The following is a 23,502-nucleotide window of genomic DNA, read 5'->3' on the forward strand; positions in this document are numbered from 1 at the left end:
AAGACCGTCTTTGACCAATTCTTCCAAAACATTTTCACAGGTTAAATTCTTACCAGTCTTTTGCATTACTGGGAAAGAAGTATGCTTTCAGCATTGCAAATGTCGCCACAGCATAGCCCAGGATGTTGGCGCACCACAACAGAGGGATCCAATGATCAAACATGATTGTGGGAGAGAACCAATGAAGATAGTTGGCATTAGCAAACCAGAGCACATGGGTAATAATCCAGGCCTGTAGTCCATTGACCTCATATTTATTGATCAGACCTGTAGAGTAAGTACACAAACTTAGGGCTCTTGGTCCTTTCGAAAACAATTCTAAATATTTCAGTAGCCTTCTCATAACCTTTTCTCAAACATATTCTAGCAAACAACTTGCATTTATTTAACATGCGTAATGCAGCATCAAGTCCCAGGGAGATTCACAACAAGTAAAATCTGATATGGAGCCATTAAAGGACTTATTCAGGTGACCAAAACGTAGGATAAAGAAGTAGGTTTTAAGGAGGAGAGATAGGTTAGAAAAGCTGAGTGACTTAAGGGAGGGAGTTTCCGAATACAAGGCCTAAGTAGCTGAGTTACTTCACCATTAACCAGTTAGAACGGTTACCATACCATTAACTATTTGCAGTATTGGTTGGCCTCAGTGACCATACACCAGTTTTATCCGGACAGCTAAAATCCAGATTGGAAAATAATTTGTTTAATGAAAAGCAAAAGGCCATTACCGGTACACACTTTCAAAAGCAGATATTGGCCGGGATTCTCCGCTGTGAGATTCCCCCGCTACTGCGGCCAGTGAGGTCGGGGATTTGGGCGCACCGTTCGCTGGTGGCGGGTTTGTTTACTCTCGCCGCGTGTCCCCCCCCCCACACACACACCAATGCAAAAATGACCTGACAATCTCTTCTTCTGATGTCAGTAGAGGGCTAAATATTGGCCTGGATACTGCGGGGGAAGTTCCCTGGGTGGGATTCTCCAATAATTGGGCTATGTCCCCACGCCGACGTGAAAAGCGGCGCCAGAGTGGTCCCTGCAGCTCCAGCTGGCGCGGAACGGCTGGTGCGAGTTGCATGCGCGGAATGGCCGGCGTCATTCTGCGCATGCGCGGGGTTCCCTTCCCTGCCCCGGGCCCCGAGCAGTATGGTGGAGCCCTACAGGGGCCTGGTGCGGAGGAACATAGGCCCCCATGGAACCAGCCCCCCGGCCGATCAGTAGGTCCCGATCGCGGGCCAGGCCACCGTGGGAGCCCACCCCGGGGTCGGATCCCTCCAGGACGGCCCGTGCAGACACACCTTCCAGGTCCCGCCGTGTGGGACCGGAGTAACCCAAGCCGGCGGGTCTTGGCCAAACTCGGCGGTCACTCGGCCTGTCGGGGCCTGGAGAATCGCCGGGGGCGGGGGGGGCGGCATTGGCCCTGCAGAAATCCCGCGGGTGCCAGAGAATCAGGAAGCCGGCATCGGGGCAGTACAGCATTCTCTCAGTGTTGTAGTGCTGACGCTGGAGTGTCAGCCGACATTTCTGTGCTCAAGTCTCTGAGAGTGGGAATTGAACCTTCAACCTTTTGACTCCAGAAGTGAGAGTGATAGGAGCGGAGGTGTGGCTAGTTCAATATGAGATTAAGGGTTTTCTCCCACAAATAAATGTGTGATTTCAAGGGTCTAGTGGGGCCTCACCAAAATATAGTGAGCTTCACCACGACATGAGCAGTAAACGGAGTGACCATAGGAAATCTTAATTCAAATCAATCCAATTGGATCAGTTTAATTATGAACGTATTCTTGGAATAATCTGGATTTGCAAAAAGCAAAATCTGCAACTTGCGCCAAGGCGGCCAAGTCTTGTGCCACTTCTTGAAGACTCACTCAACACAAAATTACCCCAGAATCACAGTGATCCCCCCATTGATCTTGAAGGGCAACGACCTCAACTGGTCTGACCATAACAATGCACAACTCCAACCCATCAACCTTTCCCTTCTATTCGACAGAACCAATTATTCCTCCCAAAACAAGATCAAGCAAGCTTCCCTTCATGGTCCTTGCTGTGGTGCCACCACAAGTGCATGAACAAATTAACACACAAATTCGGGGCAGGAGTAGGCCATTTGGCCCCTCGAGCATGCTCCGCCACTTGATAAGATCATGGCTGATCTCAGTGTGGCCTCAACTCCACTTTCTTATCTGCCCCCCCCCCCACCCCACCCCATAACACTTGACCCGCTTGTGAGTCATGAACCTACCTAACTCAGCATTAAATACATTCAATGACCCGGCCACCACTGCTTTCTGAGAAAGATAATTCTACGGAAATCTGGATGAATTGATGCACGCCTCATCAACTGCCATGCAACCAAAATGGGGCCAGTGTATATATCGATGCACTTTGAAAACTTGATATACTAAAACAAGTATGTGCTTCAGGACACAAGCAGTCTCTTTCATGTCCGAATGATTAACAGGTGACCGGGGCATTGAGTATAAGAATTGGCAAGTCATGTTGCAGCTGTATAGAACCTTAGTTATGCCACACTTGGAGTATAGTGTTCAATTCTGGTCGCCACACTACCAGAAGGATGTGGAGGCTTTAGAGAGGGTGCAGAAGAGATTTACCAGAATGTTGCCTGGTATGGAGGGCATTAGCTATGAGGAGAGGTTGAATAAACTCGGTTTGTTCTCACTGGAACGAAGGAGGTTGAGGGGCGACTTGATAGAGGTCTACAAAATTATGAGGGGCATAGACAGAGTGGATAGTCAGAGGCTTTTCCCCAGGGTAGAGGGGTCAATTACTAGGGGGCATAGGTTTAAGGTGCGAGGGGTAAGGTTTAGAGGAGATGTACGAGGCAAGTTTTTTTACACAGAGGGTAGTGGGTGCCTGGAACTCGCTGCCGGAGGAGGAGGTGGAAGCAGGGACGATAGTGACGTTTAAAGGGCATCTTGACAAATACATGAATAGGATGGGAATAGTGGGATACGGACCCCGGAAGTGTAGAAGATTTTAGTTTAGACGGGCAGCATGGTCGGCACGGGCTTGGAGGGCCGAAGGGCCTGTTCCTATGCTGTACCTTTCTTTGTTCTATGACCTTGGAGAAGGGAAGGTTGAGAAGAGAAGTGGTATTCAAAATCACGAATTGTCTGGCCAGAGTAGGTAGGAAAATGCTTTTCCTGTCGGTGGGAGGATTAAGAACCAGAGGGCACAGATTTAAGGTAATTGGCAAAAGAAGCCGTGGCGACATTAGGAAAAGTTTGCTCACGTAGCGGGTAGTTCGGATTTATAATGTACTGCCTGAGAATGTGGTGGAGGCAGGTTTAATCCAGGCTTGCAAGAGGCAACTAATAGAAAGAATGTGCAGGGCTACGGGGAGAGTGGGAAGAGGTGAATTGCTACTTTGGAGAGCTACATACACATCCAACGGGCCAAGCCTTCTGTGCCGTAACCATTCTGTGATGTTAGCAAAACCAAACTTTGCCGGGTGGGGGGGGGTCTTCCGGTAATGGGGATGTGCTGAGCAGTCGCACATCAGGTGGCTCTCCTCCGGAAGACAAGATAAGAGGCACTTTTGGCTGAATTTAGCCCATAAAAATCGGACTAAAACATCTGCTCACTCTCAACAATACTAAGAACAGCAAGGATACCAGGAAGCAGCTGTTCAATAGGCTGCAGAGACACCAAAAATGGCAGCAAGGAGCAACGAGCAAGCAGGTAGCACGGTAGCATGGTGGTTAGCACAATTGCTTCACAGCTCCAGGGTCCCAGGTTCGATTCCGGCTTGGGTCACTGTCTGTGCGGAGTCTGCACATCCTCCCCGTGTGTGCGTGGGTTTTCTCCGGGTGCTCCGGTTTCCTCCCACAGTCCAAAGATGTGCAGGTTAGATGGATTGGCCATGATAAATTGCCCTTAGTGCCCAAAATTGCCCTTAGTGTTGGGTGGGGTTACTGGGTTATGGGGATAGGGTGGAAGTGTTGACCTTGGGTAGGGTGCTCTTTCCAAGAGTCGGTGCAGACTCGATGGGCCGAATGGCCTCCTTCTGCACTGTAAATTCTATGATAATCTATGAAAAAAGGTCAGAGGACACATGAGGCGAGGGGTCCCTGGCTACTCCCGAGAGAGGAAGACCAGCAACCTGAAAAACAAGCCCCCCTCCTCTCCCTACCCCCGTAACACTGCAATGAAGTTACTGTGAAAAGCCCCTAGTCGCCACACTCCGGCGCCTGTTCAGGTACACTGAGGGAGAATTCAGAATGTCCAATTCGCCTAACAGCATGTCTTTCGGGACTTGTGGGAGGAAACCGGAGGAAACCCACGCAGACACGGGGAGAACGTGCAGACTCCGCACAGACAGTGACCCAAGCCGGGATTCGAACCCGGGACCCTGGCGCTGTGAAGCAACAGTGCTAACCACGGTGCTACCGTGCTGGAGAAAACCTCAGTGGCCAGACTGACCGAATCGCCGTCCTGGAGGCCAAAATTAAGAGGTTGTGGTGACCCAGTGGAAAGGAAAAGTGGAGGAGGAGCAGGAAAAATCGGGCAAGATGCCAAAATATTAGAATAGTGGGACTGCCAGAAAGAATCGACTGACCACATGGACCAGATGCTGGGTAACTTCGTGGGGAGAGACAGCATCCCCCAAGCCACCGGTGATCGACAGAGCCCACAGGTCGCTCTGGCCGAAACCCAAGGAGGGGGAGCAGCCGAGAGCGGTCATTGCTAAGCTGCACAATGCCAGGACTGGGAAAGGATCCTTTGCTGGCCCAGACAACCAGAGGCCTGCAGCTGGAAGGCACACAGGATCAGGGTGTACCAGGACATTGGGGCTGATCTGGCTGGGGGAGGAGGGGGACGAGAACTTCAACTGCACACAAGACCCACTGATGGCCAGCTCTGTGGTGATATGACTATGGGCTATAATCATAGATGGAAGGTGTGTGAACTCCAACCAGCAGGTGGCAGTGCAGACACACCATGCGGTTTCTAGAACAAGGTCATGTGACCAGTTAATCCCATTTAAGGGGAGACACATTCGGCCATCTTGAGAAGAAGATTGAGAGGGTAATAAGACAGACAGGTGAATGGTCAGTGTGAGGTGCAGATTCCAAAGGAGTAATAAGCAGACTCCATGGTAACATGCTCTGTATCAGATTGCTATCTTAGAGGAGAGAGGCTCATGAGGACCTAGCCAAGGCGGTCAGGGATTGATTTGGTGCAGTGAGGTAATTCGGTGAAGAGTGGGAAAAGGTGCTTTTTCCCGACTGTTTTGTTCTCTCTCTTTCTTCGGGCCTAAGTTCGGGAGCCGTTCGGAGGAGGAGGAGCAGTCTCTGTGAGTATAAAAACCTAACGGTAACTTCCTGTTTTCCAGTTTTTTTTTCCAAAAGTGACGTCAGAGGGAAGCTGTGATCTGAGTGGTTGATAACAAATCTGCCCCAAATTAAAAAAAAACACAGCTAAACTCATAAACTTAAATTAAACTAATTAATTAATTAGTGATGGCTGGTCAGGTGATGTGCTTGAGCTGCTTGATGTGGGAGCTGGCAGATCCCATTGCGAGCTGCAGCGACCACATCTGCAGTAAGTGTTGGCTGCTCGAAGTGCTCCGGCTCAGAGTTGATGAGCTGGAGTCTGAGCTTCAAACACTGAGGCACATCCGGGAGGGGGAGACTTACCTGGACACTGTGTTTCAGGAGGCAGTCACACCTGTCAGAGTAAGTAGTTTAAATCCTGCCAGTGGCCAGGGACAGCAGGGTGTGACTGCAAGTCAGGCAGGTAAAGGGAACCAGCAGTCAGGAACTCAGGAGCCTCAGCCCTTGACTCTGTCCAACAGGTATGAGGCACTTGCTCCCTGAGTGGATGGCGAACAGGGCTGCAGGAAGGATGAGTCAGCTGACCAAGGCACCATGGTTCAGCAGGCCATTCAAGGGGAGGGAGTAAATAGGCAAGTTGTAGTTGTAGGGGATTCTATTATCAGGGGGATAGATAGTATCCTTTGTGAGCAGGATAAAGAGTCCCGCATGGTATGTTGCCTGCCCGGTGCTAGGGTGCGGGACATCTCTGACCGGCTTGAAAGGATACTGGAGAGGGAGGGGGAGGATCCAGTTGTTGTGGTCCATGTCAGTACCAACAACATAGGCAAGTCTAGGAAAGAGGACCTGTTTAGAGATTATAAAGAGCTAGGATTCAAATTAAAAAACAGGTCCTCATGGGTCATAATCTCCGGATTACTGCCCGAGCCACGTGCAAATTGGCATAGGGCGGCAAGAATCAGGGAAGTTAACACGTGGCTGAAAGAGTGGTGTGGGAAAGAGGGGTTCCTTTTCATGGGACACTGGCATCAGTTTTGGGACAGGGGGGACCTATACCGTTGGGATGGTCTCCACCTGAACCGAGCTGGAACCAGTGTTCTGGCGAAAAGAATAAATAGGGTGGTCAATAGGACTTTAAACTAAAGATTGGGGGGGGGGGGGGGGGAAGGGAAAGTCAGGGAACCAAGAGGTGAAGTAATCAGTGGGACGCGTAGATGCTTAGGTATACAAAAAAGCACGAAAAGACAAAACTCAGGAGAGGTTACGAGAGTCCCCATCCCACAAAATATGACACAGTGTATGGAAAGGCTCAGTAAACCAAGGTCCACCACACTAAAAAACAAAAAGGGACGGTCAATAGAGAATTAAAGGTGCTATATTTAAATGCGCACAGTGTACGGAACAAGGTAGATGAGCTTGTGGCCCAGATTGTGACTGGCAGGTATGATGTGGTAGGCATCACAGAGACATGGTTGCAGGGGTTTCAGGACTGGCATTTAAACATCCAGGGATTCACAACCTATCGAAAAGACAGGGAGGTGGGCAGAGGGGGCGGGGTTGCCTTGTTAATTAGGAATGAAATTAAATCAATAGCACTAAATGACATAGGGTCAGATGATGTGGAGTCTGTGTGGGTAGAGTTGAGGAACCACAAAGGCAAAAAAATCATAATGGGAGTTATGTACAGGCCTCCTAACAGTGGCCAGGACCGGGGGCACAAAATGCACCACGAAATAGAAAGTGCATGTCAGAAAGGCAAGGTCACAGTGATCATGGGGGACTTCAATATGCAGGTGGACTGGGTAAATAATGCTACCAGTGGACCCAAGGAAAGGGAATTCATTGAATGTTTACAGGAGGGCTTTTGGAACAGCTTGTGATGGAGCCCACGAGGGAACAGGCCATTCTGGACTTAGTGTTATGTAATGAGCCAGACTTGATTAAAGATCTTAAAGTAAGGGAGCACTGAGGAGGCAGTGATCATAATATGGTAGAATTCAATCTCCAATTTGAAAGAAAGAAGGTAGAATCAGATGTAAAGGTGTTACAGTTAAATAAAGGTAACTACAGGGGCATGAGGGAGGAACTGACGAAAATCGACTGGGAGCAGAGCCTAGTGGGAAAGACAGTAGAACAGCAATGGCAGGAGTTTCTGGGAGTAATTGAGGACACAGTACAGAGGTTCATCCCAAAGAAAAGAGAGGTTATCAAGAGGGGGGATTAGGCAGCCATGGCTGACAAAGGAAGTTAGGGAATGCATCAAAGCAAAAGAGAAAGCCTATAATGTGGCAAAGAGTAGTGGGAAGTCAGAAGATTGGGAAGGCTACAAAAACAAACAGAGGATAACAAAGAGAGAAATAAGGAAAGAGAGGATCAAATATGAAGGTAGGCTAGCCAGTAACATTAGGAATGATAGTAAAAGTTTCTTTAAATACATTAAAAACAAACAGGAGGCAAAAGTTGACATTGGGCCGCTCCAAAATGACGCTGGTAATTTTGTGATGGGAGACAAGGAAATAGCTGAGGAACTAAATAAGTACTTTGCGTCAGTCTTCACAGTAGAAGACATGAGTAATATCCCAACAATTCCGGAGAGTCAGGGGGCAGAGTTGAATATGGTAGTCATCACAAAGGAGAAAGTGCTAGAGAAACTAAGAGGTCTAAAAATTGATAAATCTCAGGGCCCAGATGGACTACATCCTAGAGTTCTAAAGGAGCTAGCTGAAGAAATAGTGGAGGCGTTAGTTATGATCTTTCAAAAGTCACCTGGAGTCAGGGAAAGTCCCAGAGGATTGGAAAATCGCTGTTGTAACCCCCCTGTTCAAGAAGGGAACAAGGAAAAAGATGGAAAATTATAGGCCAATTAGCCTAACCTCGGTTGTTGGCAAGATTCTAGAATCCATTGTTAAGGATGAGATTTCTAAATTCTTGGAAGTGCAGGGTCAGATTAGGACAAGTCAGCATGGAGTTAGTAAGGGGAGGTCGTGCCTCACAAACCTGTTAGAGTTCTTTGAAGAGATAACAAATAGGTGAGAGCCAATGGATGTTATCTATCTTGACTTCCAAAAGGCCTTTGATAAGGTGCCTCACGGGAGACTGCTGAGTAAAATAAGGGCCCATGGTATTCGAGGCAAGGTACTAACATGGATTGACGATTGGCTGTCAGGCAGAAGGCAGAGAGTTGGGATAAAAGGTTCTTTTTCGGAATGGCAACCGGTGACGAGTGGTGTCCTGCAGGGTTCAGTGTTGGGGCCACAGCTGTTCTCTTTATATATTAACGATCTAGATGACGGGACTGGGGGCATTCTGGCCATGTTTGCCGATGATTCAAAGATAGGTGGAGGGGCAGGTAGTATGGAGGAGGTGGGGAGGCTCCAGAAAGATTTAGACAGTTTAGGAGAGTGGTCCAAGAAATGGCTGATGAAATTCAACGTGGGCAAGTGCGAGGTCTTGCACTTTGGAAAAAAGAATAGAGGCATGGACTATTTTCTAAACGGTGACAAAATTCATAATGCTGAAGTGCAAAGGGACTTGGGAGTCCTAGTCCAGGATTCTCTAAAGGTAAACTTGCAGGTTGAGTCCGTAATTAAGAAAGCAAATGCAATGTTGTCATTCATCTCAAGAGGCTTGGAATATAAAAGCAGGGATGTACTTCTGAAGCTTTATAAAGCATTAGTTAGGTCCCATTTAGAATACTGTGAGCAATTTTGGGCCCCACACCTCAGGAAGGACATACTGGCACTGGAGCGGGTCCAGCGGAGATTCACACGGATGATCCCAGGAATGGTAGGCCTAACATACGATGAACGTCTGAGGATCCTGGGATTATATTCATTGGAGTTTAGGAGGTTGAGGGGAGATCTAATAGAAACTTACAAGATAATGAATGGCTTAGATAGGGTGGATGTAGGGAAGTTGTTTCCATTAGCAGGGGAGACTAGGACCCGGGGGCACAGCCTTAGAATAAAAGGGAGCCACTTTAGAACAGAGATTTCTTCAGCCAGAGAGTGGTGGGTCTGTGGAATTCATTGGCACAGAGGGCGGTGGAGGCCGGGACGTTGAGTGTCTTTAAGACAGAAGTTGATAAATTCTTGATTTCTCGAGGAATTAAGGGCTATGGAGAGAGAGCGGGTAAATGGAGTTGAAATCAGCCATGATTGAATGGTGGAGTGGACTCGATGGGCCGAATGGCCTTACTTCCGCTCCTATGTCTTATGGTCTTAAAGATCGAGTGGGGCAGAGGCTGGAGTCCCAGGGCCAGGCCATCGGGAAAGTGGCAGTGGGGGAGCACGAGGAGCAGCTGGCTTCGCTGGCGGCCGAGGCGGGAGTAATGCGAGATAACCAGACACGGCTGCAGGAGAAGGTCGAGGACCTCGAGAACCACTCCCGGAGGCAGAACGTAAGGACTGTCTGGATGCCTGAAGGCATCGAGGGAGTGTACGCTGCCACGTACGTGGCTGGAATGTTGGAGAAGCTGATGGGAGAGGGAGGCTTCGGCCTGCCCCTGGAGGTTGAACAAGCGTACAGGGAGCTAATAAGGAGTCCACAGGCGAACGAGTCACCCAGGGCAATGGTGGTGCGTCTTCACCAGTTCCTGGGTAAGGAGATGATTTTGAGTTGGCGAGACACACAATGAGATGCAGTTGGGAGGGGAGTGAGCTGAGAGTATAACAGGACTTGGCGAAGAGGAAGGCCGGGTTTAATCAGATGAAGGCTGCCCTCTTTAAAAAGGGGGAGGAGTTAGGGATGTGGATGCCAAGTTGCTGGCTCAGGTTTTTGGCCTCGCGGATTGAGGATTCTGTGCCGGAGGTGAGAGGGGGGTTCAGACGGGATTTGTAAAAGGGAGGCAAATGTCGGCCAATATCCTGCGCCTACTAAATGTTACAATGGTGCCTCCGGAGGGACGAAATGTGGAGGTGGTGGTCGCGATGGATGCGGAAGACCTTTGATCTGGTAGGAGTATTTGTGGGAGATGCTGGGGTGGTTCGGGTTTGGGCAGGGGTTTGCAGATTGGATTAGATTGCTGTACAGGGGCGAGTGTCAGAGCGAATCGGGTTAGTTTGGGATACTTTAGATTGTACAGGGGGATGGGGCAGGGTTCCCCACTTTCCCTGTTGCTTTTCGTCTTGGCGCTAGAGCCACTGGCAACGGCGCTTAGAGCGTCTAGGGGTTGGGAAGGGATCGTGCGGACAACTTGCTGTTGCATATATTGGATCCACTGGAATGCATAGAACATACAGTGCAGAAGGAGGCCATTCGGCCCATCAAGTCTGCACCAATCCAGTTAAGCCCTCACTTCCACCCTATCCCCGTAACCCAATAACCCAAACCTTTTTGGTCACTAAGGGCAATTTATCATGGCCAATCCACCTAACCTGCATGTCTTTGGACTGTGGGAGGAAACCGGAGCACCCAGAGGAAACCCACTCAGACATGGGGAGAACGTGTAGAATCCGCACAGACAGTGACCCAGCGGGGAATCAAACCTGGTACCCTGGCGCTGTGAAGCCACAGTGCTATCCATTCGTGCTACCGTGCTGCCCATAGGGGGTATCATGGACACTTTGGTGGAATTCGGTTGGTTTTCAGGGTACAAACTAAACATGGGAGTGAAGTCTTTCCAATTCAGGCGAGGGGGTAGGACAGGAGATTGGGCAGGTTGCCGGTTAAAGTGGTGGGGGTGAGCTTTAGGTATCTGAGTATTCAGGTGGCGCGGGGGTGGGAGCAGCTACACCACTTGAATCTGGCTCGGTTGGTGGAGAAAAGTAAGGGCAAATTTAAAAGGTGGGATGTGCTTGCAGGTCATTGGCGGGGCGGGTGCAGTCCGTGAAGATGACTGTGCTCCGGAGATTCTTGTTTGCAGTCCAGAACCTCCCGATTTTTATCCCCAAGGCCTTTTTCAAGAAGGTTAAGTCATTGATATTGGGATTTGTGCGGGCGGGAAAAGCCCATCGGGTAAAGAGGGTGTTGCTGGAGCGAGGACGAGGCGGGTTGGCCGTGCCAAATTTAATGAATTATTATTGGGCAGCAAATATAACCATGGTAAGGAAGTGGAGGAGGGGTCAGTTTGGGAGCGGATGCTCCTCTACATCTCGGACCTGGAAAGCGGCATGGAAGGAATCATGAAGCTCCTGAGAGAGTTTGGAACTTTCTTGGGCTACAAGCCCAACCTGAGCAAGAGTGAAGTCTTCCCTGTGAACCCAAAAGGGGGAAGGGCAGAGGTGGAGGGACTGCCATTCAAACGAGCCCAAAGCAAATCCCGCTAGCTGAGAATCTAGATTGTTCTGGACTGGACGGGGATTCACAAGTGGAACCTAACCAGTCTGGCGGAGGAAGTGAAAAAGGACCTACAGAGATGGGACACACCTCTGCTCTCCCTAACGGGGAGGACGGAAGGACGATCAAGATGAATGTGCTACCCAGGTTCCTCTTCCTGTTCATATCCATACCGATCTACATCCCCAAGGCCTTCTTCAGTGGAGCTGACAAAATCTTTAGGAGGTGGAGACAGGATGGGAGGGACACTGACCATCAGCGACTTCTACACAGAGGACAGGCTAGCGACCTTAGAGGAACTGACAGAAAGACTAAAACTATCCAATGGGAACGAACTCCGACACACAGGTAAAGAACTTCCTCTGCGAGGAGAGGGCAACATACCCTCAAGACCCCAGGACGCACAGAACAACTGGATGCAGGTAACCCGGGAGAGGGGAACTGCGGGGACTTGTCCGGACTATTAGAAAGGGTACGCTCCCCATTGGATGAAACATGGGAGGAAGAGTTTAGGAATTAAAATATGGTGGGGACTCTGGAGCGAAGCACTGAACAGGACCAACTCCACCTCCACTTGACAAGGCTAACCCTCATGAAACTGAAAGGGGTGCAGAGAGCATACCTAACAAGAACCCGAATGAGCAGGTTCTTGCTGTAGGTGGAGGGAAAGTGTGAACGGTGCCAGGGAGGCCCGGCCACCACGCCCACGTGTTCTGGGCCTGCCCCGGATTGTCAGGTAATGGACGGCCTTCTTTGACGCAATGTCTAAGGTTGTGGGGGTGAGTGTGGCATCAAGCCCAAAGGTGGCAGTCTTCGGGGTATCGGACCAGACAGAACTATTTTATGGGGAACGGGGCCGACGCCCTTGCCTTTGCTTCCCTATTCGTCCGCCGAAGAATCCTGCTCAGTTGGCGATCAGCAGCACCACCCACAGCTGCAGAGTGGCTGGCAGACCTGGCGGAATTTCTTTTCGCCATCCGAGGGTCAGAGGCGGGCGCCGCAACAAAACATGGAGGTCATTCGCCAACTTGCTCCAGGACCTGTCTGAAGCCGACAGCCAATAGAGCGAGGGGAGGAGAGCACATAGTAGCCAACAAAACAGGTAGAGAGGGGAGGAATGCGGCCAATCGACAGAAGGGGAAGGGGAGGGGAAAGAACTATAGGTATGCAAATAGATGAGAATCAGCTTTTGTAAAATATATGTTCCAATAAAATATCTTACAACAAAAAGGGGGGAGGATCCACAGAGCGTTGTTTATTATAGTGTGTAAATTGAAAAACTTTAATAAAAACATTTTTTAAAAAAACTTTGCAGCATTAAGTCAAGTGGAAAAATGCATTGAGTTGGAAAGACTTTGAATAATAAGAAATCCTCAAGTCTTATTTATCCCTGAACAAGTTCCCCCCTTTTCCACGACAATGGCCATTTCTTTTTCTACTTGTTGCTATCAGCAAACTTGCAAAACAATACGACTTGGAAGAGTATTTTTTTAAAAAAGTTGTTCTTCAAAACAAAATGAGATGAATCTCACCTGCAGGAGTGCATGCCCCATCTTGCACGCCACCAACATAGCCAGGCAGGAACTTGTGACAAACATCAGGCACACACATGTACAAAAACACCTGAAAATCCATGCACAGAAAAGAAATAGTCTTAGTAATTGGCAACAAACCAGTTGGATTGGGTAATTTAGGAAGACTTAATTGCACTGCTCGGCTGTCTCCTCAGCAGTGGGTCGTGCTGGCGGACGGTGGATATTAACAGAATACTGGACGATATTAACAGAACACATTTTCAAAACAGCAAGAGTTGCAACTATCACTCTAGGGATATCAGTGGCCGGCAGCATTACACAGGTCGTTGGGATGAGGAGCGCTGTACATTCAGCTCATTATACTTTAAAAAATCTTAAGCTTGTTGGATGTGGCCTAACAGGCAGGGGAATTCCCTTTAAGGTCGTATAGAAACCTGATTTTGAGTTCACCCAGTGCTGTCTTCCTCAAGGCAAAGCAATATTGATGTGCGGGCCTCCAGTAAGGTGTTAGGGTCCTCATTTGCACATGCAAAAAGGATGTCTTACCTATACTTCAGGCATGGAAACTGCACACTAATTATTTTGGGCCTTCACCAATATGTCTATGGCGCACTGTGCACCTCCAGCTTGTAATGCACGCACGCTCCCGTGTTCAAATGGGCTCTATGCAGTCCAGTATCTTGGACATGCTCTATTCAGTTGTCATGGTAAGCACACAATTAGGCTCGACTGATGTACCAGAATTAACCCCATAGCAGTTCTGTCGGATCCAGCAACCAAAAATGATTTCCCTCATGAAATAAAGGATTCCATTCTGACATGCAGTTAACACATGTCCGTATTATCCGGGGCTTCCTTACCTAAATTCTGGTTAAACAAACAAAATTAAAACTTGTCCTGGTCCATCCCATGTGCCGATGACGAGAGGTAGCTCCCAGGCTACACAAGGTTAAAGATTTTGGTGGTAAGAACAAGGATCACCCTTGCAGGGTTCCAATTGAGGGCCAGCATCGATCCACATAGAAAGTATGATCAAATGTGCCGTGTCGAAAACTGAGAGAGAATCTATTTATACATTGGATCATAGTTGAAAAGTTGTTTAAATAAAAGATGTTTTATAAAGAAACATTATTCAGATTTGTGAGTGGTTAACACTGTTGCTTCACAGCTCCAGGGTCCCAAGTTCGATTCCCGGCTCGGGTTGCTGTCTGTGCGGAGTCTGCACGTTCTTCCTGTGTCTGCGTGGGTTTCCTCCGGGTGCTCCGGTTTCCTCCCACAAGTCCCAAAGGACGTGCTGTTAGGTGAATTGGACATTCTGAATTCTCCCTCAGTGTACCCGAACAGGCGCCGGAGTGTGGCGACTAGGGGCTTTTCACAGTAACTTCATTGCAGTGTTAATGTAAGCTTACTTGTGACTCTAATAAAGATTATTAAAAGCTTCTGGTGGCAGTCACGAGGGGGATTTTTCAGGGATTTGTTTAATGACAGGTTTTCACATTTTTAATTATTTTACACAGCATTCCTTTGGGTTTTTCCCTTTAAAAAAAAATTAAACAAAGAGTGACAGCAGTATTAGGATTCTGGGTGACCCAGTGCACCCTTTGACTACAGGCATGTCACATGGTTGTGGTCACTGGCAAACTAGCTCTACAAAGTACGTGGGACTCTCAATGCAGACTTTCAAATGATCAAATCAAATTTTCAAGCTTTTCATCAATTCTGCTACACAAATGTGAAAATGAAACAAATTCCATAATTACAACCTTGAAGGAGAAGATTACATTTTAAAAAATGATTTTATTTCCAAATTATTAAAAAAATTGATGAGAAGGGCGCCCACCCTGGAGAATGGACATGGGACTAATGGCAGATGAGGGGGTGTGTCTAAGGGTGAGGGGTGCATTGAAAAGTACTTGGAACTCAATGATAATGGGGAGGTCCAGGTGGGAGTGGTCTGGGAGGCGTTGAAGGCGGTGGTTAGAGGGGAGCTGATATCAATAAGGGCACATAAAGGGAAGCAGGAGAGTAAGGAACGGGAGCGGTTGCTGCAAGAACTTTTGAGGGTGGACAGACAATATGCGGAAGCACCGGAGGAGGGACTGTACAGGGAAAGGCAAAGGCTACATGTAGAATTTGACTTGCTGACTACAGGCACTGCAGAGGCACAATGGAGGAAGGCACAGGGTGTACAGTACGAATATGGGGAGAAGGCGAGCAGGTTGCTGGCACACCAATTGAGGAAAAGGGGAGCAGCGAGGGAAATAGGGGGAGTGAGGGATGAGGAAGGAGAGATGGAGCGGGGAGCGGAGAGAGTGAATGGAGTGTTCAAGACATTTTATAAAAAATGATATGAAGCTCAACCCCCGGATGGGAGGGAGAGAATGATGGGCTTCTTGGATCGGCTGGAATTTCCCAAGGTGGAAGAGCAGGAAAGGGTGGGACTGGGAGCACAGATCGAGGTAGAAGAAGTGGTGAAAAGAATTAGGAGCATGCAGGCGGGAAAGGCCCCGGGACCGGATGGATTCCCAGTCGAATTCTATAGAAAATATGTGGACTTGCTCGCCCCGGTACTGACGAGGACCTTTAATGAGGCAAAGGAAAGGGGACAACTGCCCCCGACTATGTCTGAAGCAACGATATCGCTTCTCTTAAAGAAGGAAAAGGACCCGCTACAATGCGGGTCCTATAGACCTATTTCCCTCCTAAATGTAGATGCCAAGGTCCTGGCCAAGGTAATGGCAATGAGAATAGAGGAATGTGTCCCGGGGGTGGTCCACGAGGACCAAACTGGGTTTGTGAAGGGGAGACAGCTGAACACGAATATACGGAGGTTGTTAGGGGTAATGATGATGGCCCCACCAGAGGGAGAAACGGAGATAGTAGTGGCGATGGATGCCGAGAAAGCATTTGATAGAGTGGAGTGGGATTATTTGTGGGAGGTGTTGAGGAGATTTGGTTTTGGAGAGGGGTATGTTAGATGGGTGCAGCTGTTGTATAGGGCCCCAGTGGCGAGCGTGGTCACGAATGGACGGGGATCTGCATATTTTCGGCTCCATAGAGGGACAAGGCAGGGATGCCCTCTGTCCCCATTATTGTTTGCACTGGCGATTGAGCCCCTGGCGATAGCGTTGAGGGGTTCCAAGAAGTGGAGGGGAGTACTTCGGGGAGGAGAAGAGCACCGGGTATCTTTGTATGCGGACGATTTGCTACTATACGTGGCGGACCCGGCGGAGGGGATGCCAGAAATAATGCGGATACTTGGGGAGTTTGGGGATTTTTCAGGGCATAAATTGAACATGGGGAAAAGTGAGTTGTTTGTGGTGCATCCAGGGGAGCAGAGTAGAGAAATAGAGGACCTACCGTTGAGGAAGGTAACAAGGGACTTTCGTTACCTGGGGATCCAGATAGCTAAGAATTGGGGCACATTGCATAGGTTAAATTTAACGCGGTTGGTGGAACAGATGGAGGAGGATTTCAAGAGATGGGATATGGTATCCCTGTCAATGGCAGGGAGGGTGCAGGCGGTTAAGATGGTGGTCCTCCCGAGATTCCTCTTTGTGTTTCAGTGCCTCCCGGTGGTGATCACAAAGGCTTTTTTTAAAAGGATTGAAAAGAGCATCATGGGTTTTGTGTGGGCCGGGAAGACCCCGAGAGTGAGGAAGGGATTCTTACAGCGTAGCAGGGATAGGGGGGGGCTGGCACTACCGAGCCTAAGTGAGTATTATTGGGCCGCTAATATTTCAATGGTGAGTAAGTGGATGGGAGAGGAGGAGGGAGCGGCGTGGAAGAGATTAGAGAGGGCGTCCTGTAGGGGGACTAGCCTACAGGCTATGGTGACAGCCCCATTGCCGTTCTCACCAAGGAACTACACCACAAGCCCGGTGGTGGTGGCTACACTGAAGATTTGGGGACAGTGGAGACGGCATAGGGGAAAGACTGGAGCCTTGGGGGGGGTCCCCGATAAGAAACAACCATAGGTTTGCCCCGGGGGGAATGGATGGGGGATATGGAATGTGGCAAAGAGCAGGAATAACGCAACTGAAAGATCTGTTTGTGGATGGGAAGTTCGCGAGTCTGGGAGCGCTGACCGAGAAATATGGGTTGCCCCAAGGGAATGCATTCAGGTATATGCAACTGAGGGCTTTTGCGAGGCAACAGGTGAGGGAATTCCCGCAGCTCCCGACACAAGAGGTGCAGGACAGAGTGATCTCAAAGACATGGGTGGGGGATGGTAAGGTGTCAGATATATATAGGGAAATGAGGGACGAAGGGGAGACTATGGTCGATGAACTAAAAGGGAAATGGGAAGAAGAGCTGGGGGAGGAGATCGAGGAGGGGCTGTGGGCAGATGCCCTGAGCAGGGTAAACTCGTCGTCCTCGTGTGCCAGGCTAAGCCTGATTCAGTTTAAGGTATTACACAGGGCGCATATGACTGGAGCACGGCTCAGTAAATTTTTGGGGGTGGAGGATAGGTGTGCGAGGTGCTCGAGAAGCCCAGCGAATCATACCCATATGTTTTGGTCATGCCCGACACTACAGGGGTTTTGGATGGGGGTGACAAAGGTGCTTTCAAAAGTAGTAGGGGTCCGGGTCGAACCAAGCTGGGGGTTGGCTATATTTGGGGGTCGCAGAAGAGCCGGGAGTGCAGGAGGCGAGAGAGGCCGATGTTTTGGCCTTTGCGTCCCTAGTAGCCCGGCGCAGGATATTGCTAATGTGGAAAGAAGCCAAGCCCCCGGGGGTGGAGACCTGGATAAATGACATGGCGGGGTTTATAAAGCTAGAGCGGATTAAGTTCGTCCTAAGGGGGTCGGCTCAAGGGTTCACCAGGCGGTGGCAACCGTTCGTCGAATACCTCGCAGAAAGATAGACGGAATGGGAAAAAGAAGGCAGCAGCAGCAGCCCAGGATCGGGGGGGGGGGGGGGGGGGGGGAGGAGGAGGAGGAACCAGAAGGACTCTCAGGGTTGTTAATATATACTGTATAGTATGTATAGGTCGTTGCTACAGATAATTATATATTGGACTGTTAAATTATATTTTTGGAGAGTGTTACTTGTGACAAGGCAGTTGCCAATTAGGGCTAGTTTTCATTTTTGTTATTTATTATTTATTCATTTTTTGTTTATAAAATAGGTCATTGTTATTTGTGTTGTTATAATATTGTGTAAAGGATGCACAATGTACTGTGTTGGTTGACCAAAAATTTTCAATAAAATATTTAATTAAAAAAAAAAAAATTGATGAGAAGTGCTCGAGAGGAAACTTTCTGTGAGTTGACCCTCTCAAGCGATACACCGTGTCGCAAATCACTGTGAACGAAGTTATTGCTCAGCAATCTGGTGTAATCGTCAACATTTGAACTTGACCCGTGCACAGAACAAAAAGCGAGTGTGTGAGGGTTTGCAGGGATCAATGCTCCATGTATTAATCGAATACAGTGTAATGTCTACAGTCTGGGCCAAGCTCGCTAACTTTCAAACAACGCGAGGGGATTATTTTAAAAGCACACATTAAACTACCTTCCGTGCTCTTTCTCACATGCACGTAGCTTGTTTCCACTCCCTAGAAACCATAAAGTGCTGCTCTGTTACCTCGTGTTCCTGAACCCACCACAGACAGAATTTATCATCAACTCCTGCATGCTGCACTAAGTGGGTGGGCCTAAAAACTTAGTGGATTGGCATTAGGAATTACAGCCGTTGCCCCCACCTCGGCTGAAATTAAGTTCTAGGTGGGAAGACCCATGGCCACTGGACTGAAATAATGACCACTCCCCAACCTGGCCGCTATTTCCTGACGGGCGGGAGGAAGCCTCGGGTGGGTGTGGCAGGTGCCCCCTTCACGTACCCCTCCTCAAAAGATCCCCCCCCCAATCCCCAGCCTGCCAGCAGCTCCCAAAGGCCGGACTTCCTCGCCAAATGACTCCTGCTCACCACGTCTGCAGAGCAGTTGTGAGTTTCCCACCAACTTCTGTTAATGGCAGGGCGGGAAACCTCGCCAGCAGTAAAATTCTGCCCATTGTCTTTCTGAATCACTCATGGGTGCCATTGGCTGGGCTAGCATTTGTTGTCTATCCCTAATTGTCCTTGAGGGTCTGGTGGGGAGATGCCCTTCTGGAGCTGTTCAGTCTCTGTTGTGCTTATTGGATTTTACCATGGCAGTTTAGTACAACGGAGCAGCTTGCCCGGGCATTTGAGAGGGCATTTAAGTGTTAACCCGATTGTTTTGGTCCGGGAGTCATAGACAGACCAGTCCAGTAAGGATGGTTCTTGGGGGCTTTGATGACAATCTGGTGGTTTCCTGGTCACCATTATAGAGACTGCTTTAAAATCTGGATGTATTTAAGGAATTACATTTAAATTCCCTCGATGCCACGGTGGGATTTGAAGCCAAGTCCCTGGATCACCGGTTCATTAATAGAACCACAACGCGACTTCCGGTTGCGGCGATGTCCAGCTAAGCCGCACGTTTCGCCGCCTCCAGCTCAAACGGACCTTTGGGCTCTTTAAAGAGCCCCAGCGGGGAATTTTTTCAAGACGAAACCCGGTGTGAGGTGAGATAACAGGGAGTCCCCCCCAACGAAAGAGAAAAATATCGGCGGCGGCGGATGCATCGCGAAGAATCCTCGAGGATAGGGACAAGAGGAAAAAAGGAGCAAGATGGCGGCGGAGAAAGCCCAGGCGACATGGGGGCCCGACCAAGATGAATTTTTAAGACGGTGTGTGGAGCTACTTAAGAAGGAGGTGCTGACCCCGATGCTGCAGGCAATTGAGGGGCTTAAGGAGGCACAAAAGACCCAGGAGACGGAGCTCCGCGTGGTGGAGCAGAAGGGGACGGACAACGAGGACGAGATCCTGGGCCTGGCGGTCAAAACGCAGACGCACGAGGCGCTCCACAAAAAGTGCATTGAAAGGATTGAAGCCCTAGAAAATAGAGCACGGAGAAAGAACCTTCGGATCCTGGGTCTCCCCGAGGGAGTGGAAGGAGCGGACTGCGGTGCTTACGTGAGCACGATGCTGAGCTCGCTGATGGGAGCTGAAGCCCCCTCGGGCCCCTTGGAAGTGGAAGGGGCTCATCGGGTCCCTGCGAGGAGACCAAAGGCGGGAGAACCAGCTCGGGCGACAATTGTGCGATTTCATCGCTTCAATGATAGAGAAGTGGTTCTGAGATGGGCCAAAAAGGTACGGAGTAGTAGATGGGAGAATGCGGTGGTACGGGTGTACCAGGATTGGAGTGGGGAGGTGGCGAGAAGGAGGGCGAGTTTTAATCAGGCCAAGGAGGTGCTACACAAGAAGGTGAAGTTCGGGATGCTGCAGCCGGCGCGACTATGGGTCACGTACCAGGAGAGACATCACTACTTCGAAACGGCGGAAGAAGCATGGACCTTTATTAAAAACGAGAAACTGGATCGGAACTGAGGGACTGATGTTAGAGGGGAAATGACAATGCCGATGTATATAGGGATGTAAATTGGGAAGGGGGCGGACACTAAGAAATGTGGGCGCCGGTGGGGGGAAAGAAGAGACATAGGCGGGGGATGGAGAATGGGTGTGGGGCGGTAGAGGGAGCTGCGCCACAAGGGGCGGGACAACTATAGAGAATACGGGGCTTACTGTCCTTGTTCCCGTGCCAGAAAGGTGATGGCGGGAAGATAGGCGCAAGGTGGATGGGAGTTCCCCACACGGGGGGGGGTCAAGGAGTGAGCGGGAGAAGTCGGGGTCAGTTGAAGTCAGCTGACTTTCGGAAGTAATATGGGGGGAGCAATCACGCTAGATGGGGATCTAGCGCGGGGGGGGGGGGGGGAAGGATAACTGGGTTGCTGCTGCAGAAATCAAAGAGGAACTGGTTAAAGAAAGGGTGGTCGGGGCTGGAATGCGCCACCTGGGGAATGGGTGGGAGCGCAGAACCGGGACGTGGGACTGGCCTAGAGAGGGTGATGGCTAGTCGACACAGGAAGGGGGCAGGTAGCCCCCCAGTGCGGCTGATCACGTGGAACGTGAGGGGCCCAAATGGACCGATTAAAAGGGCCCGAGTGTTCACGCACTTGAAAGGACTGAGGGCAGACGTGGCTATGCTTCAGGAGACGCACCTGAAGGTGGCGGACCAAGTTAGGTTAAGGAAAGGATGGGTGGGACAGGTGTTCCACTCAGGGCTGGATGCAAAGAATAGAGGAGTGGCCATACTGGTGGGGAAACGGGTATCATTCAAAGCTAGGAGCATTGTAGCAGATAGCGGAGGCAGATATCAGGGGGTTAGATAGGGTGGACAGTGAGAGCCTTCTCCCGCGGATGGAAATGGCTGGCACGAGGGGACATAACTTTAAACTGAGGGGTAATAGATATAGGACAGAGGTCAGAGGTAGGTTCTTTACGCAAAGAGTAGTGAGGCCGTGGAATGCCCTACCTGCTACAGTAGTGAACTCGCCAACATTGAGGGCATTTAAAAGTTTATTGGATAAACATATGGATGATAATGGCATAGTGTAGGTTAGATGGCTTTTGTTTCGGTGCAACATCGTGGGCCGAAGGGCCTGTACTGCGCTGTATTGTTCTATGTTCTATATGTGATGGTGAGTGGCAGACTGGAGGGAACGGAGGTCGTGTTGGTTAACGTATATGCCCCGAATTGGGATGATGCGGGATTCATGAAGCGGATGCTGGGACGTATCCTGGACCTGGAGGTAGGAAAAATGATAATGGGGGGAGACTTTAACACCGTGTTGGACCCAGGGTTAGATAGATCTAGATCTAGGACCGGAAGAAAGCCGGCAGCGGCCAAGGTGCTTAAGGGGTTTATGGACCAAATGGGGGGAGTGGATCCATGGCGATTTGTTAGGGCGAAGGCCAAGGAGTTCTCCTTCTTCTCCCATGTTCATAAGGTGTATTCCCGGATAGATTTCTTTGTTTTGGGAAGGTCGCTGATCTCGAGGGTGGAAGAAACTGAGTACTCAGCCATAGCTGTCTCAGGTCATGCCCCACATTGGGTGGACCTGGAACTAGGAGAGGAGAGGGAGCAGCGTGCACTCTGGCGATTAGATGTGGGATTGCTGGCGGATGAGGGAGTCTGTGGAAGGGTGCGGGGATGTATCGAGAAATACCTGGAGGCCAATGACGACGGGGAGGTCCGAGTAGGAGTAGTATGGGAAGCACTAAAGGCGGTGGTCAGAGGAGAGCTGATCTCCATCAGGGCCCACAAAGGGAAAATAGAGGCCAAGGAAAGGGAAAGATTACTGGGGGAGATTTTAAGGGTGGATAAAGAATACGCGGAGGCCCCGAAGGAAGGACTATACAGGGAGAGATGACGACTCCAGACGGAGTTCGACCTTCTGACCACTAGGAGGGCGGAGGCGCAGTGGAGGAAGGCACAGGGGATGAGATATGAATATGGGGAAAAGGCTAGTCGCCTGTTGGCCCATCAGCTGCGAAAGAGGATAGCGGCGAGGGAGATAGGGGGAATTAGAGATGAAAAGGGAGCTACGGTGCGGAGAGCAGGGAAGATAAACGAGGTGTTTAAGACCTTTTACGAAAGACTTTATAGGTCCCAACCCCCGGGAGGGATAAGAGGAGATGCGGCAGTTTTTGGACCAATTAAGGTTCCCGAGGGTGGAGGAGCAGGAGGTGGAAGGCCTGGGGGCACCAATTGGGGTGGACGAGGTTACCAAGGGGCTGGGGAACATGCAGGCAGGGAAGGCCCCGGGACCAGATGGGTTCCCGGTGGAATTTTATGGAAAATATGTGGACTTGCTGGCCCCGCTGTTGGTGAGGACTTTTAACGAGGCCAGGGAAGGGGGGACTCTACCCCTGACAATGTCGGAGGCGACGATATCGCTAATTTTGAAGCGGGATAAAGATCCGCTGCAGTGCGGGTCCTATAGGCCTGTCTCACTGCTAAATGTGGACGCCAAATTGCTAGCAAAGGTGCTGGCAACGAGGATAGAGGATTGTGTCCCGGGGGTGGTGCACGAAGACCAGACAGGATTCGTAAAGGGGAGACAACTAAATGTCAACGTGCGACGGCTATTAGGGGTGATAATGATGCCCCAGTAGAGGGGGAGGCAGAGATAGTGGCGGCAATGGATGCAGAGAAGGCATTTGATAGGGTGGAGTGGGAGTATCTATGGGAGGTGCTGAGGAGGTTCGGGTTCGGGGACGGGTTTGTTAGCTGGGTCAAACTCCTCCATGGGGCCCCAACAGCAAATGTGGTCACGGGTCGGCAAAGATCGGAGTATTTTCGACTATACAGGGGAACAAGACAGGGATGCCCGCTATCTCCATTACTGTTCGCGTTGGCAATTGAACCACTGGCCATGGCGCTGAGAGACTCCAGAAAATGGAGAGGGGTGATTAGAGGGGGAGAGGAACACCGAGTGTCACTCTACGCGGATGACCTACTGCTG

The 23,502-nt window shown here is 50.0% G+C and overlaps 1 protein-coding gene across 1 annotated transcript in view; it reads right to left on the reverse strand.

Moving 5' to 3' along the window:
• The window catches only part of dhcr7 (7-dehydrocholesterol reductase), an 82,987-nt gene that overhangs the window by 19,842 nt on the left and 39,643 nt on the right, over positions 1-23,502 (reverse strand). The window contains exons 4-5 of the mRNA XM_072466722.1: positions 13,106-13,196; positions 54-267 (exon numbers count right to left, since the gene is read on the reverse strand). Of these exons, the coding sequence (XP_072322823.1) occupies positions 54-267; positions 13,106-13,196 (305 nt within the window). The remainder of the gene's footprint in view (positions 1-53; positions 268-13,105; positions 13,197-23,502) is intronic.

The sequence above is a fragment of the Scyliorhinus torazame genome, chromosome 10 (assembly GCF_047496885.1).
Source record: "Scyliorhinus torazame isolate Kashiwa2021f chromosome 10, sScyTor2.1, whole genome shotgun sequence".
NCBI classification, from domain to species: domain Eukaryota; kingdom Metazoa; phylum Chordata; class Chondrichthyes; order Carcharhiniformes; family Scyliorhinidae; genus Scyliorhinus; species Scyliorhinus torazame.